Source organism: Poecilia formosa, unplaced genomic scaffold (assembly GCF_000485575.1).
Source record: "Poecilia formosa unplaced genomic scaffold, Poecilia_formosa-5.1.2 Scaffold122, whole genome shotgun sequence".
Taxonomy (NCBI): domain Eukaryota; kingdom Metazoa; phylum Chordata; class Actinopteri; order Cyprinodontiformes; family Poeciliidae; genus Poecilia; species Poecilia formosa.
Window position 1 is genome coordinate 688,646 of NW_006800061.1, and position 17,531 is coordinate 706,176.

The window sequence follows — 17,531 nt, forward strand, 5'->3', positions numbered from 1 at the left end:
ATGAACCATTTATGTCTGTTTAATCCTATTCTTATACGGTTTGTGTTTTAGTTTTATTAAGATTAAGTTATTGGAGTGCTCTGGACTGTTAGTTGTCTTGCTTGCCACATACTGGAAAACCTAAAAACATTTTTTTTGAGAGTCACACATTGAGAGAAACACATTTTGCAGAAAATCAATTCCTGTCAGGTACAATATTCCCCCCAAATTGCACGCTGATTGGGATGAAGGGTGTAAAATATGCTGTGTGTTATAAAGACAGACTAAATAACTTTTTTGCACTGGTGTCATCTCTCTTTTTTCTCTTCTCTAAACTTGATGATTGCCTGACCACCTTGTGAGGCTTTCAGAAGTGTCATGCGCTGTTTGCGATATGTACATCTTCATGAGCACAGACAAAGCATTTGCATAGCACAACGTGACAATAAGGGATGTTGTTACTTTGCACGCATAACTGTAGTGCGTCACATTTTTCAGTGGTGCTTCTCTACTAAAAAATGTCACAGGGTTACCTCAGCTCTTTACTTTCCCAAAGTTTAATCATTATTTTTTATAAACTGTTAACCATTTAAAAATATTAATCAGTTGTGTTTTAATAAAAAAAAAACACGTGCTTATGAAACTGTTAGAATAAAATCAAGCTTGATCAAGATACACTGGCATCACACAAAGTCAGTTTAAGTTTAAAAGCATTTCTTGTGTAGTTACATAAAAAGTGTCTTGGGAGCCTCTAGTGTTTACATTTCTGGCTTGAGACAATGGGGCTTCTTATCAGGATGACCTTGACTGTCCAGGGCTGTTATTGACAGGAAAAGATCACATTGACTCCTCCTCAACTCTGTGCCAACTAAATGTTCTTGAGCAGGCAGATTTTGCTTTATGTGTATGGCATTTACACTCATGGTTCACTGTCACTTTCTCTTGAAATCACTCACCTTATTATCCCCTGCACATACCGAGATTGCAAATCTGGATGAAAGAGATTATGTTTATGCTAAATAGGATGCTTTGAAAAATTGATAGACCTCATTTTGAAAGCGACAATAGCAGTGGTTGCTCCTATACACTGTACATCGCTGCCGACTCTAGCAGGGATGTGCAGCCAACTTTATTGTTAGCTTTTGTTATGAGCTGCATTGTTGATCCTCCCTTGTAAGTCACTTTGGATAAATATAAAGAAAATAAGGTGTTTCTTTTTACATTACAGTTTATACTTCCTGTATTGCATGTCTTTTTGTTCCGTACAAGATCTTTCAGTAGTTTTGAGAGGGAAAACCTTGTTGTTGCCTGTTTGTCATCACTAATGAGAAGTGTGCAGGAGGGTTAAAAGAGAGATACCTTGGCTTGGCAGATGACGCCTACCAGCAGAAATCAAATTTACAGTGGCATACGACAGTTTGAAAAATATTTCAGCTGCAAGAACACAGGGTGCTGTAAAGATGAGCAAGGGAGTATTGTGTGAACCAGTCTAGCTCGATGCTGGCTGTTGCTTGCCATTGCATCATTTTTACTCTAAAACTCCTACCCTAACTCAAAATGCTCTTATCTCATTCCAGTGAAAAAGACTGAAATGAAAGCATATTGAATGGACACATTTTTGGACTGCTGTTTTTGGCAGCAGCCTCTCAATTTGGGCTGGTAGCTCTGCAAGGATGTTTTGTTGCTGTCGACCGTCTTAGTTGTTCTGATTGGATTTTTAGAGCAGGTGTTCAATAACCCAGCATACTACTTATAAAAATCCCCAATTAATTTTTTTTCTCATTCCACATAAAACTGAAGGATGACTGAACGCAGCATAAAATTGAATGTTTGAGTTTTACTTCATTAATCTTATTCTAAATGACCCTTGGAGAGTAGAGGAGCATGTTTCGCTATGTTCTACTGCCAGAACAGCGGAAAACAACAGCAACATTATTCCATGAATGATCTACGAATTTTGGTTGTCGTCTTTTGCTTCAAGTTTTTTTTTTTTTTTTTTTATTATTCCATGAATGATCTACGAATTTTGGCTGTCGTCTTTTGCTTCAGGTTTTTTGTTTTTTTTTTAGCAGTGAACTCCACAGCACTGAAAAAGGAACATCACACAAAATAAAGGTTGCAAGCCATCAGAGGTGAGAACAGAGAAGAGAGGACACGGCACACCTTCATTCTCCACACTCTAACTTTAATCCCAGCTGTCTAGTTTATGTACAGTCACCTGTGGGAAAACCAGCATAAAAACAGGAGCTAATAACACACATGGTTATAGTCTGTGGCAAACTGTAACAAATCAACCCAGAACCAAAATATTCACCTGAATGTACTAAACCAGTAAAGCTAAAGCAAATATTTGAGTTGCATTCTTGAGAAACTTCCTGGAAATAAATGGGATTTCCATCAGAACTTTGTAATAGCTTGAATAAATGTTTATTGATAAGGCTTTGCAGCACCCTCCTAACTTATGGGCACCACTGGTAAATAAATTCATATTGAAAAAAAAAAAAAAAATCCTGGATGTTCCCATAGTGAGGAATGGAGATTTTTTTTATTTTTTGCCACCCTCAGTTTTTATTGCAGCAATACGAACTTAGGTTTGGTCTACCAGGTCTATATTTCTGTTGTTTTAAACACGCCCCTATTTTTTTTAATTATTATTATTCTAGAATGTGCATATTAGTAGCCTTTTAATTCCAACCATCTTTTGACTTAAAACCAAACATCTGCCTTATTTAAATCGCATGTCCTTTTGTCTGACTGTTCTTTTGAAATATTTTTTTTTCTTGAAATGCTTTGACAGTTTTACACCAGATGTAACATGAAGCACATGTTAAAAAGAAAGTATTTTAGTCTCTTCAGTCTAAATAATATTTATCCCAAAGTCTTGGGGATCCTTGAGATGTTCTGTGACAAATGTAAGGTCTTTGTGCTTTTTTTGGCCAGCAACAATTTTTGCCCTGTTTCTCTGTCTTATTGTTGAGACAAGTAAGTTTTAAAGTGCTTTAAATTTTACTCTAGGGTTTTTTTTTTTGTTACATTTTGGATGAGTCGTTGCTTTGCTGTCAAGGTATTTTTTAGTGGGACTTTGCAAACTTTTGCAGACTGGTAGATGTAAATGACTGTTTCTCACCTGCCTTGGATTTCTTTAAGTCAAAGTTTGGTCACCGATGAGACTTTTTGCCTGCTCCACATTATCAGACAAGTTCTGCTTAATCAACGTCTTGATTCTACGGCTCATTCAGTAATCGGGTAAGTGAAAGTTCACCAGACGTAATAAAACAAAGTGGTCAGTTAGGATTACAGTAAGTGGGCAGTATTACTATTTCACATAGTGCCAGGTTGGTTTGGTAAGCTTTTTCCTTTAATCCACAATATCATCCTTTAAAAACTGTTTTTTTTTTTTTGCTATATCTATTGGATATTAGCATTTTGATAAACTGAAAACAACAGTTTATCAAACTGCATAACCGCATCTTTTGCTTACCCTTATGGACGCTACTAACAGTGGTGACAATGATTTTGTTTAAAAAATAAAAATAAAAATTAGCTCTTGATGAGAGACATTTTCTCCCTCTGAATAAATTTACTCTAGTCAAAATTGGAATTTATTTAATTGGATGATGATGCTACTGCAATAAAAGATATCTAGTCGCTTCATGGCTTCTTACACATCTTTATGGGTCAATCAATTTAAAAAGTACTGTTAGTCCTTCGATGGTAGTAAAGATTGAGATCTACACAAAGTCTTCAATTAATCGTCCAGCTACTGGTCAGTGGCCTGCAGGGAGCTCTGCCTTCAGTTTAAATTGCTGCTTCGCTGTGGTCTGGTCCAGATGGGTTTTACTGGGTCTGGGTTAAGGGCTGTACAGTTCACCATAACTCTGAAAACAAAGAGCAAACACACACACACACACACTCACACCTTTTTATGCACCTTTCTGACTTGTTGAAGGGTTGTTTCCTGTTAAAATGCAGAGATTGTTGCTTGTTACAGTGCCAGCTGAGTTTAAATTAAGTACCTTCTTCAGAGGCAAATAAATTAATTGCTTTTTTTTTTTTTGGTCCAAATAATACTAATCCAATTTAAATCTTGGAGCAAAAACATTTCACCACAAGTCAGTTTTAGTTAAGAAAAGAAATATCTTGAGAACATTGAAGTGACAATTAACTTTGCAGCCTTAGCAATGTACTAGAAATCAATTTCCACCCCTGACATAACTAGACTTTAGTCCAGCTAAGTTTTTTCCAGTCTATTTTTCTCAAATTCTCTCATTTCATATACTTTGTACAGTTAGAAGAAATAAAACCTAGTTTTTTTTCCCCACTTATACACAACATCATACATTAATAGTCAACTAGAAAAAACAGTACACACAGCCACATGTTAATTAAAAAAACGTCTAGAAGATCAAAGTTACATTTCATCATTGTACATTGTGGTTGCCTACGTTCTCCTAAACTCTGCAGACTCTTATTTATAGAAAACAGCAAAAAAAAAAAAAAACGCACAAAGTTCACATTGAGGATCCTTTGAAGAAAGCCGAGGAGCACCCAGCAACCCAAACAGCTCCCCCTATTATTATATTTTTGTTTGTTTTTTACTCGTTTTTATGAAGCCAGTGAATCACACGAGGCATGAGATTAAATATGCAACAGTTTGGAAACACCTCATGCAAACACACACAAAAAAAAAAAAACGCCGTCTCTGTCCTCCGGGCAGGCGGATCGACTCTGAACGTAAACCACAAAGTTTTGTTACAAAACAGGTAAACTGCTGAAGAGAACTGCAGATTAAACCAGGGTAGCAGTCCTTCTGCACGTCGAGAGGAGGGCGTCTTCAGCAAAAGGCCTCAAACATTTGGTCCAGTTAATCAAAAATGTGTAAGACCTTAGTTGTGTTTCCCAACAAAGGTAGAAGAGCAAAAAAAAAAAACAACAACTGCTGTATGTCTGGGTTTTCTTTTCTTACACATCTTCACTTTTTCTTACAGGGAAATCATAAAAAAGTAAGCCTCAGCCTGTTTTTTGGTCCCAGTCTGTGGCTCATGAGTGGGATTGAGTTGGCACTTTCATCTTGAAAAAAAAATGTTGAGGTGTGAGGTGACAGAAGGGGCTTGCTAAGCCTCCTGCCTGTTTAAAAGAGGCTAAATATAGTAGGTGGGATTTGTTCAGCCTCCGCTTGTCATGATTTCATTGGTTGTCAAATCAGGTATTTGAAATAAATCAACATATAACAAACCAAATTGTTTGATTGTTTGATGGTGTCCATGTGTTCCTAAAGCTTCAGTTCACGTCGAGACTCAAATGGCTGCGATTGTCTTTTCTGTTGGGGATGTGTGCAAGCGTTAGTTTCAACTGATTTGAACAATTCACGTTTGGCAGTTGATAAAACTTGCAAAAAAAAAAACTTGCAAATTTCACCTGATAATACGGTGAAAAAGTGAACATTTTTCAGTTGCAAATTTCAATGTACTATGTTGGGATTTCATGTGATAGACCAACACAAAGCACAGCTGTGACACTGATGGAAAAAGACATGCCGTTTTCAAAGTTTTAAAGAAAAAAAGTGTGTTATGGATTCGTATTTTCACGTGTATTTGCTAAGAAGCTCCAGCTCAGTCAGACTGGATGGAGATGGGCAAAGATTTTTCAATTGGATTTACATCTGGACTTTCACTGGACCACTACATGAATATGCTATTCCATATTAGCTTTGGCTAACGCAGTGGTTCCCAAACTTTTTCTCCTGGTTCCCCCCATTGGTTTCCAAACACTTAGAGAGACTTCCTGTTTGACGCCCCCAGTTATACGATGTGTCCGGCGGAGAAGGGGTAGGGAAACTCTTCGAGACTCCCTGTTATACTCTTTATTTAGGGGTATTGAATTAAAAGGCGTTGTATACAAAAGCATACCAAACGATTGAGGTTTTTCTATGTAAAATATTTTGAAAAACATGCCTTTTTTCCCTTCATTTTACCACCAATGTCCTACTTTGTCTTCGTCTATCACATCAAAACATGTTGAAGTTTACGCTTTTAATGTGAAAAAACTCAAATTATTACTTTTTCAGGGGACTGTAGACAGGAGGGGTAGGAGGAGCGTTGCTCTTTCTGTCGACCTCTTTGCGTCTGTCTTGAGTGGAAGACAAAATATTTAGACAGGGCGGCAAGACGAGCCTGGGTCGTCTCGAAACGCTGCAGCTTAAAGGTGAGGGTCACCTCTGTCCATTTCTGTCCACACTCTCTGTCGAGTAGACAGCATGACTTTTGTAAACATTGTTAAGATTCACATTAGTAAGAAGGACCTGTGTAAGTGTGCATGCGTGCTTATCTTGTCCACATGCATGTGTGAGCTGCGAGCCCGTAAGTCGTCACGTCACACCGTTAGTCAACATTCATAAAACACAGGTAAAAAGCGAGTCTGGGCTTCCTGCGCGGTTTCACTGTTTGCAGTCAATGACGAGATCCCGAATGCAGCAGGAAAGGTAGGGTTTTAGAAAAGTGATGTCTGACATTCCTCCATCAGTAGTCGCCTTTGCAGGTTCCTGGTAGGAAGTCCGGTAAGTAAACTGTCAGGCACCAAGAGCGGAAAAAGCTTGGTTAGATTTTAGAAGTGTTTTTTTTTCTTTTTAAAGTCTTTGGTCAGGCGCATCTGCGTGAAACAACTCAAGGAGTATTGAGCCGGAACATTTTCTTACTGTATCTTGAAGGAACTGGGGCTCAGTTCTGAGATTTGTCAGCAGGATTTTAGATTCTTCCAGAAGGCCTGAGGAAAAGCCAACCTTATTTCACCCCCTTACAACACTGATATTCATTTGCAAAGAAAAAAAAAGAAACAAAAGAGAAAAGAAAAAAGAACAGAGGCAAATAATAACAGGCTCCTGACAGGGCTCCAAAAATATGAAATAAGTGTGGCTCACAAGTGTTGCAGTTACCACTATCGGCCACATGATGACAGTATTTCATCAGGGACTCCATCAGTAGACAACTGGAGCCAGAGGATCCCATCTGATTGAGCTTTTCAGGGTATTTGGAGTAAGAAATGGAGACTGTGATCTATCCTCTGCCTGTACGTCTGTCTCTGTTTGTTAGAAGAGAGTTGGAGTGGTAAACACAGGGCTCTAAGCAGTGATAGTTGGTAAGGCAGCTCCTCTGGAGTGGCTTCCGGGTTTATTTTGACCTTCAAAAAAAAAAAAAGAGAGAGAGAGAGAGAGGAGAACAACAAAATCAGATTTGACAGCCATGTTGCAAATTTACAGCATACATTCACTCACTGAAAATATACGTCGGCATACTTAAGATGTTATCAAACAATGAGGACTTTGAAGCCTGTAAAGCAGAAATATTTGGTAAAACTGAAAAGATAGCAGGCTAATGGGTTTATGATGAAATGCTGCACAACTAATTTTGCTCTATATTATCCTTGAGTAAGTAATTGCTCTGACAAATAAGCTTAATGGCGTAATGTTGCTTGAAGAGAACATCAGAAGCACTTGTCCCATGTGTTCCGTGCGAGATAATAACACTCCAGAGACGTCTCAACACTCTCGTGGGTGTGCTGGCTTTCTCGAGCGGTTCTCCTTTAAAAATTAAACATACTGTACATGAGAGAAGAACGCATTTGGTGCATTTCGTAGAAACAGATAGCAGCTCACACTTTTGTGATTGTCAAAATAATAAATGTCCCACTGTTCTGCTTTCCTGCCTCTGCTGATAGTGGAATATTAGAGCTGCACCACACGTAGCGTTTTTGCACAAAATAAGTTCAGTTTGTGTCCCGTCTTTAAGCGAACTTAAAATGAAAGTTTCTTTTGGATTTCTTTCCTCTTCACACTTTTCTCTCAGCTCAAAGACCAGCTAGCAGCCTAACAGTTGTCCAGTCTGCAGACTTCACCACCTGAGCTGTGGATCTCTGCAGCTCTTCCAGAGTTAAGGGCTTCCTGGTTGGTTCTGACTAATGCTCTAATTGCCTTCTTTGAACTCCTATGAGTTCAGGTGGATGGCCATGTTGTAGCAGGTTCTCTGTTGAGCCACGTTGAACATCTGTTATATGAGCCTTATTACCCAACATGTTGTTTTGCTCACAGTTTGATGTTTTGTAAGAATGTGTCGACATTCAGAGACAATAACTTAGATCCAATCACAATTAGCCTCCTCGGACAAACAGATATTGCTCCAAATTAAAACATGTTATATTATTAATAATTGCTCCAGTCATGACAAGTATGCTCAGTATTTTATAGAGCAGTCTTCAGCTGGTATGGCTGCAAATGTGAGTCAAAGCATTTCCTGGCCTGCACCTTATGGACAAAAGACTCCAGAGTGTTAGTTTTCTTGGGTTTGCATGTGACTGCCCTCCTGTTCAGTCTCCCCCCGGCAATTTGTGTAGAGTTCAAGTCAGGCAGCTATAACAGAGATTTTAGTATCTTCCCAGCCTAGCCGCAGAGGACTTATCCTTGTGCTCGCTGTCCTGTTTTGAAGCAATGGCACCCAAGCTTCAGTGTCCTCACAGCAGGCATGACATTTTCACCCAGGATTTATTGCGCCAGAGGAAGCAAAGCAGCCATAGAAGCTCACTTAGCAACCACCGTGCTTCTGTTCAGTGCTTAACTCTGATCCACGGGTCCTAAAAGTTCCAGTTTTGATTGACTGATCCATAGGACAAAATCCCCAAAACACTTTGGCTAATGTATAAAACTGTGAGCAAATTGGAGCTGCATTTTTTTATGCTTTGGGATCAGCGGCAGTATATGACTTAAAGTCCAAGTCAAGCGACTGGTATGCACCTTGTCTACATCTTGCTGAAGGTCGTCAGTAAAGGGTCTCAGAATCTCAGGATTCAGGAAGTTTCCTCTTTCTGCCATGCTTAGGTGTTACAGCCGCCGTTCCTTCAACTTTAAAGTCGCAAACAATGCTCCAGCTGTATCTGCCGGGGCCTTTGCTGTCTCTTTTCAGAATTATCCTTGCTTGTGCAAGTCAGAGACTTGCACAAGCAAGTCACTGACTTTGAACTTTTTGGCCATATTTCTAACGTGCAATGAAACCAGACCAGGTCTTACGTGTTCTATTCCAAGAGCACCTTGTCCAGATGAAGCCCTTGATTGTTTGCATCCAGGAGTGTCTGAGATCAGACCTGATGTGCAAACCTAAATTGCAGAGGGGATTCAATTATTTATAGGTGCAACTGCAGGTGTCATGTGTTATTTCCTCGTCTCATCTTACAATGGTTAACAAGCAAATAATGCCAGAGAGAGATTTGAATAAAAAGATGTTTCTGGCGCCTTAGAGATGCTGACGGCTATGTTATTAGCTTCATGTGTCATGGCAGTGTGTCTGTATATATCCATGGCACAGAGAGATTCCTTTGGGACGGGATGGCTGATGCTATTTTATTACTCCCTTCGGCCAGAGCCAATAAACACCAAACAAAGGGGAGGACGGCTGGAGAACAATGATAGCATATTGATGATGTTTGTGGACGAGAGTGTGCATTTCAAGGTTCGTCTGCGTGGATTAACATGTTTATGAGCAAAAGCTGTCTATCAGCACAAATACTGTGTCTGGATGTCTGTGTGCACAGTGATGAGTGTGTGTGTGCGCGCGCTGCTGTTTGTGCATAGATATTTGTATTTGTACTACAGCTGAGGTGTGTTTGTGTTTCCAGGCATTATTTAGAGGCTTGGTGATTTATGATCTGGGTTATGGCTTCCACTGGGGACATATAAAACTACAGAATAGTCCTTTATTGCTTTTTTCTTTGTTTAGTCCTGCGTGTCATCCATCACTTCGTTTCTCTCATTCTCTTCCTCTCTTTCGCTTCGTCCACCGTTTTTCCATCTCCACGCCTCTGCATCTCCCTCTGATTTGCGTTGGTCCTTGTCTAATACAAACGGGTATTGACATTCTGTCTGGTGCACATCAGCCAAGTCACTATTATCTCATCTCGTTGTTTGGTACATTACAGTAGCTTTATCTGTGTGGCTCGGCGCTTCCCGCAGGGCAGAGTTAGGCTTTGAGGTTGATGCCGACGATGTGCCAGTCTGCACCTAGATGCATTTCTCAGACGACTTACTGGCACTCTGTCCACCAAATGGCCAAAGCACCTCAAGAAAAACAGGAAGCTACAATTTAAATTTAAAATAGGCACAAGAAGGAGAGAAACTAAAGATTCTAGTGGATCAAAATCCGATTTATAGCTAGATGATAACCCTCCTTTACAGAATTACCTTTATTTAAAGAGACTGAGAGCAATGATGAAAGAACTGACCAAGGTCTGGTAAATGCTACCCTTCAACACTCAATGTGTTCATGCCATATTATGCACAGTGGCTTGTGTATGTACGAAATATAAACGAAAGCTGAACCCCGAACACAGCTGACTAATGCAGAAAGTAAAATCTGGGAACATTTCTATGTCTTTCTATGGAAATAAGCTAGATTTCTAATGCATACAACCCTTGTAGTACTGGTGCTTAAAACATAAACTTCAATCTTCTGTGTCAGGACAACACCGAAAGCACATCATAGCAAAACGGATGAATATTTATGCATGATTTTCATTTTTTTGTGTGTGAGAATCTAATTGACATGACTGTTGGATGTAACAGCAGATTTAAAAGAACGTATTCTGGTCAGAATACGTTCTCAGGCAACACTGAACGTCATCTGTAAATCTTGGTGATGGCTGCATCATGCCATGGGATTGGGAATCTGGTTAGTTTATAGAAAGATAGACGGAGCTACATGCAAAGCAATCTTGGGGAAAGAAGAATATGTTAAATGCTGAAAAGGGCTTGAAACTGGATCGAGGTTTACTTTTCCACAGGGCAAAGACCAAAAATGCACAGCCAGAGCTACAGTGGAATGATTTAGATAAAAACACATTCATGTGAATCGCCCTGTCAAAATACATACTGGGGCAAGATTTGACAATTAACAGTCACAGTTCTTCTCCATCAAGTCTTAGTGAGTGTGAGATATTTTGCAAAAAAAATAATAATAATAATAATGAGCAAAAATTGAGTCTCTAGAGGGGAAAAGCTGGTGAAGAGATAGCCTCCAAAGAATCGCGGCTGTGGGTGAAAGGACCAACAATTATCAGTACCCTTTTCAGACTTTTACAAAAAATAATTGAAAATCTTCTATTCCTTCCTTTTATTTAACCGCTATGTTAATTAAAAGTTGTTGTGTTGAACTAACACATAAAAAGTCTTTAAAAAAATGCACATTAATGTTGTGGTTGTAACATCATGCAACTTACAAAAGCTCAAGAGGGATGAAGAAATTACATATTCTGGGTACATTTCAAGGTATTTGTGATGGAAAAAAAAACAAACGTTTGAACTAGTATTTAAAAGTCTATAGTAATGTCTATGTCTATAATGTCTACTGCTTTTGTTTTTGGATTACTAGATGTGGGAGCCTGCACTGATTAGCGTTGTTTCCAGTACATACCACGGCTTCACGGATTAAATTCTGTAGAGTTTAGAGGCTTTTCTTGTTTCTATGCACTCCCAGCGATAAGGCTGAGTGCATTGTTCTGCAGTGGCTGGCCGCTATTATGTGGTGCTGTTGCTACGGCCATATGCTTTCTTCTGAAGTAGCCCTTGTGCGGGTGGTATTTATCGAAATAACATCCAAATGAATGCCAACACTCAAGGTTTTACAGTAGAAATTTGCACTGAAACAAGAAAATCAATGCCATACACTTTACCAGTTGGTGGTTTTATCGATGTAGCTGACCAGCGCACGGTATTTTACCCCCCCATCTGACTGGATGTAACATTTCAAAAAGCCAAATGCGACATAAAATGCAGGCGAACATACACAAATCCAACTATACTCACATGTACATAGGCTGTAGCTGGAGGTGGGAGGCTTTCTGGGGTCCCTGGTAACCATAGGAGTCGAATCCTCCTATAAAATCAACTACACAGAAACAAACACACAATAGTAATTAGCACCTATTTTGCTGGTTGACATTTGTTAACCTCCTGCCATGAGCGAATTATTTCTTTCGACCTCACGCACCTACCGAGGTGTTGTTGGTACATCTCGCACTCGAACCGCTAAGTCTTCTAAATGCCTTCCAGAGAAAATTTGGCTCCGTCTGTACGAAAACACTTTGATGCAAATCTAATTCCATTTTTAAGAGGGAGAGTGAGAATTATGCAGCAATATATTTATGCCCAGGGAGTGCACTTAACTTCTAAATTATCTAGAAGAACTCCACAGACTCCTGAGCTGAGAAGCTGCCAGCAGGTGGGTGCTCTCCTCAGTCTGAAGCGGAGAGCACGGACTTTTGAAAAGAGGAAGTGCTTCCTTTTTTTGCCTTTTCTTTGATGTTGTAGAGTTCATAAAAGAGTACTTTCTTGTCTTGATCAGCGGGACACTTTCTCATTTATTCAGCGAGGTTTCGTAACATCAAGTACAATGTGGATTTGCATGTCACTGTGGAGATGAAAAGTAGGCATAATTTTTTTTTTTTCATAAGTCTTCAATAAAACTGAAATGTAGGCCTCAAAATGAAGAACTGCAGCAAGCACCACGCACTGAGAGGTGATTTTATTACAGAAAAAAAAAAGCTCTGAATGGCAACGTTTGAAGGGATGTGTTACAGAATGTTATGCTAAATATAATCATTTGAAGGCATCGACTGTATCAGGTTCAGATGTTGGACAAACACTGATTGTGCTCTAAATTTATAAATGCTACTGTCCCGGTTTAATAGAATAAATTATTTTGTAATGTTGCATGTCAGGATGGGATTAAGAATGACTTAAGGCATTCAGGATTTTGCGTTGCTTTGACTGAGAGTTGTTATCTGAAAAGGAGCTCTCCTAAAGCGCCTCCAGCAGCGTCTGTGAAGCACGCTGCGCAAAGGCAGTAGCATTAGCATTGTCGAGCTAGGAGTCACTCAATGGAAACAGCCTATAGGTTTGATTACAACCTAGTCATACCGTTGGAAGTGTGTTTTGATAAGAGATGAGACAGGTGTTTCTCAAAAGAAAACACTTTGAAAAATTCTTTGCTTTTTTTTTCTATAGTTCAAAAAAATGACATGCTGAAAACTATTAATGCAATTCCTAATAATCTTTTTTGTGGTATTACAACAATGATTCCTTTGTCATGATACTTCTTAAGCTTTCTGGATGTTTCCAGTCTTATTTTTAGATTGTATTTGATGGTAAAGTCTTTGGGGTTGGAAGAGCCAAAAGAAGTTACCTAAAAAAAAGAAAATAAAAAAAAAAATCTTTGATTCAAGTCAGGACTCTAGTACTCATATTACGTCTAGACAGAAGAAGCCTTTTGGCAAAATTAAAACACTACACAAAGCCTAATTTGTCAGGTGTATGAATATTGTTGGACTTAACTGTATCTCCACATGCCTTTTGGACATCTGCTATGAAAGATACAAGTAACAAAAATGATGTGTTTGGTATGAGAAGCATTTCTTGGTGCTTCAAAAATAAAATCTGAGAAGGAAAACAACCCTTCTGTTGGTAGAGAAGCAACTAGTGCCCAGAAATATCATACATTCAGGCTCAAATACAACATACATTCACCAAAATCCTTTTAGCACGGGGTTCTGATGGATTCAAGAATGTCTTTTAACTCATCGAGTACAAGACCTATTACTTGTTTTAACATTTTCAGCTACCCACTTGGGAAAATTCAGTACACTCAGGAAATTAGGCTTTATGGTGAAAAGAAGGATAATATTACTTTAGGGTAACATTAAGCCAACATGCACAAACCCCATAAAATATTGTAATGCATGTTCAAAATCTGGGTTCATGGCAGGAAACTCACTTCATAAACAAACTATTTTGATATAGAGAGTAGCCAGAATTATGTGATAAAACTGCTGTTGGCAACAAAACGCGTGGTTGTGGTCCAGCTTGCTAAGAGGCAGTTAAATAAGTGGTGTTTTGTGCAAACATCCGACTCTTTAAGCATGTTATCTCATTAAAATTATTAAATTACTTGTCAGAATGTATCGACATTTTCAACCTTCTTAAGGTTGAAACAGCAATAATCAGATGACATTTACTCATCGGCGGTTTCGTACTTCCATTTCTAAAGCTCAAACTAATTGTGATTGTCCCGTCGAATGACTGGACCCCTCTTTTGGGAAGCCAGGGTGTAGCGAGTAAGACTTTCCTGCTGATTCATGCTGCAGTCAAATTGTCTCCACAGAATTTCGTCCTCCAAACATTAGAGGAAATGGAGCCTCTAAACCTGTCAGTGTGCTGCCTGTCAATCTTTTAAGACTCAATTTAAGCCTCAGATAAGCTATTCAGACTGGTCTGGGCTGTCCCATTCTCTCCACAATCGGAGAAAATTGGATGGGAGCGGCAGAAAGATTAAGATTCCCATTTTAAAAAAAAATAAAATAGCCGTCCTAATTAAATTTTTCAATATTTGCTTAACACCAAAAATGTCCTATTTTACTCTGTCCTCACAGACTGATCTCCTGAATATAACCCTAATTACCTGTGCGGCTTTGTTTACCACTGTGTTTGATAGAAATCTGTCTGCGCTGGTTTGAGAGCGATAAGACTGACTGTAATGAAAAGTAGTGCACACTTCTACCTGCACAAAGCCTCACACAGACATATATATATATACACATACAATTATCAGAGTAATTAGCTTTCTCAGCAATTTAAAACCTTCATCGGTCCTTAGCGAGTATTAGCTTCTTCACCCAAGGCACATTTACCCACAAAGCCTGCTGATTAGTGTTTATTCTTCCACGCCGCATTATCAGGACGATTTTTCACCCGCCGCATTCCACAAGCCGTGCAAGACTTCTGGCTCAGCAACAAGGAGATTACCATGGATATCCTAATCATTCTGGAGAGTTTTATCTGTGTATTACAAGCATATAATGCTTTTGACACTTGTTAATTCTAATTAGTCTTTAACTACAGTTTATTTCAGTGTGTTGATGTTGAGCAGTTAAAGAAGTGCTTGATGCTCTAAATGTGGTCACTGCTGCAATTCAGGGTAAGAAAAAAACAACAACAAAAAAAGTCAAAACATGAAGACAATCTAAACTTTAAGTTCCCATATATGAGATGTTACAAAGCCAAAGCTCTCAAATAAATGCAAACGAATGAGTATATAATGTGCTTATTGAAGTATGTCAATTAATAATCATTTTCAACCAGGTGGGGCTAAAATGGCTTGGAGATCTCTTTAATATGAACCCAACAATGCCCTATTTGTTGGATGTAAACAGGAAGGAAGGATGGACAGATGGATGGACAACAACCAAAACTTAAAAACAAAGATGCAGTAACAAAGATGAAGCTAATAATAATTTCAAACTTCTTCCCATTTAAATAAATGCACATTTTAAGCAGCATTGTTCCACAACGCCAAGCAGTGAAATGCTCATATTAAAACAAAACACATCCCTCAAGCTCTGTCCTATCTAAGGCTGCTTTTCGAGCTCCAACAGACTCTCTATGGGGATGGAAAATGAACAGAAATTCGTGGGACCAATAGCCACAGGGCAAAACACAACAATTGAGGAAAGGCCAAACACAGACAACTGTTAGACATTAATTATTTAGACATGGAGGCAAAAGCTAATGTGGCTTTTTTTGGTTTATTGCCATCCACGAGCTTGTTAAAATCCGACGCTGGAAAAAAACAACAACAAAAAAGAAAACCTTATCTCAAAACTCACTGAAATTCAATTACTCCCTAATAAAATGGGATGAGAACAGTGATAAATTACAACTGCTTTTCTAACTTTAACAATGTGACAGTGTGAAATATTGCCGGGACCTCATTAAGAAGCTCCGGGTGCATAAAGAGCCTTTCTGCGCTGACCTTCGGTTTTTATTTTCCCTTTAAAGGGACGGAAACAATTTCACACTGTCAATCTTGGGCCCCAATCAGCTTTAAGCATGGAGGAAAAACAGAAAGAAAAAAAAAAGCCTCTCTGCTCTCCTCACTTCAGAAATCCATTTCCACTCATCCCATCTGCATGCATTACCTATCAATATTTATGCGTTGGCAAACAGCATCTTTGGCCCGGTGTTGAATAAGACATGGCTGGGTATTGATCTAGTGGAGGAGCAGCACCACCAACTTTAACTGAATAAAGGAAACGATGGTCTCGGGTTAATGGGCTCATTAATGTTAATGCACACACGCACACTGCATTTTAAACAGAAAAATCACAGAACTGACGCGTAACATTGAGTCATTTTCAATCTCTTATTACACCTTTAAATATATATTTTTGCCGACTTAAAAATTCTAACTGGAGGCCAGCGTCCTTCCTGCACTCTCATAGATTGGATTTGCTGTACTGATGCACAGATAAAAATAAAGAGATTTGAATAGATTGGCCAAGTGTTTTCACATCTATTTTATCGCACTGCTTGGGGTAATGCTGGTTTTGAACATCTACGAAGATCACTCCGTCCTCCACGCTCCGTGCCTGCTCACTTTCTCTGTGTTTTTCTAAAACAATTATCCTCTGCGTAAAAGTTTCACTTGACGTTACAAAAGCCCAAAGTGCATCCGTTCCTGCTGTCCGCTTTTGTTATGAGAGAATGACCAATGAGGGGAGGATGTTTGGACGGGAAGGAAGGGTAATGGTTCAGATGTAAAAACCACTTAAAGCTCTTACTTTGCCACACATAGCCACTCGCTAAACCTCTCCAAAGAGCGTGTGGTCAGAGCTGAGCAGCTGTCTGTAAGCACAGCGGGTCTGCCAAAATTCAGATTTGCACTCATAATGAGACGGTTGAAGCAACAGCTGACATTTAAAGAGGTTTTTATGTTGTAACCTTTTAAGGGCAGAAAACACTCAGACGTAAGAATTGGTTCAACTGCACGTTTATTTACTGACATGATGACTAACTTTTTGGCATTCAACAAACCAGCTCGATTTTTCTTGCACGCACCTGTCACACTGTTCCTTCATCTTGCAATAAATGACGGCTTGTTTAAAAGTGATATTGGCATTGGTCTACAGTTGAAGAAATAAGGTGATTTCTGTGAAATATTTGGAGCAATGCATGTTGTTATTTATGTTTATTAGGATGAAGGATGTAAACTTTACATGGTGCAACTGCGTAGGAACTGAGTAGGTTTTGTTGGATGCCACTGTCTTCCTTTATTTTTTTTTCCCCCTAGCCCATTGGTCACCTGATTATTTGGAATGAACGTTCAACGTTCCAGCTGGATGGATGAATGGATCGATGGATGGATGGGTCGGCTGTTAAGTAGGGATGAATCTGGATAAATGAATGGATGGTAATGATATGATGAGGTGAGGAGGAAAAGAATAAACTTGCTGCCTCCAGCATTAACTGAACACAAATAAAATCTAATTATTTGAGGCTTTTTAGACCAAAATTGTCAGAAAATAAGTCTTAAGACAAATATTTTGGATCCTTCAGTAAAACCATAGAAAAGGAGGTCACCTGTGTGAGGAAGAGAAAACAACAGTGTAATTTGCTGTTTGATGGTGACCTACCCTTTTTACGAGTCAGGGAAAATTAATAGTCATGAGCCACTAATGCAGTT

General features: G+C 39.0%; 1 protein-coding gene across 3 annotated transcripts in view; it reads right to left on the bottom strand.

Moving 5' to 3' along the window:
- Positions 1-2,147: 2,147 nt before the first annotated feature.
- Positions 2,148-17,531, bottom strand: part of nkain2 (sodium/potassium transporting ATPase interacting 2) — a 95,286-nt gene continuing 79,902 nt past the window's right edge. For all 3 annotated transcript variants that reach the window (XM_016675868.1, XM_007561000.2, XM_016675867.1), the window contains 2 exons: positions 11,822-11,903; positions 2,148-7,155 (listed from right to left, as the gene is read on the bottom strand). In XM_016675868.1, the coding sequence (XP_016531354.1) occupies positions 7,146-7,155; positions 11,822-11,903 (92 nt within the window). In that variant the 3' untranslated portion in view covers positions 2,148-7,145. The remainder of the gene's footprint in view (positions 7,156-11,821; positions 11,904-17,531) is intronic.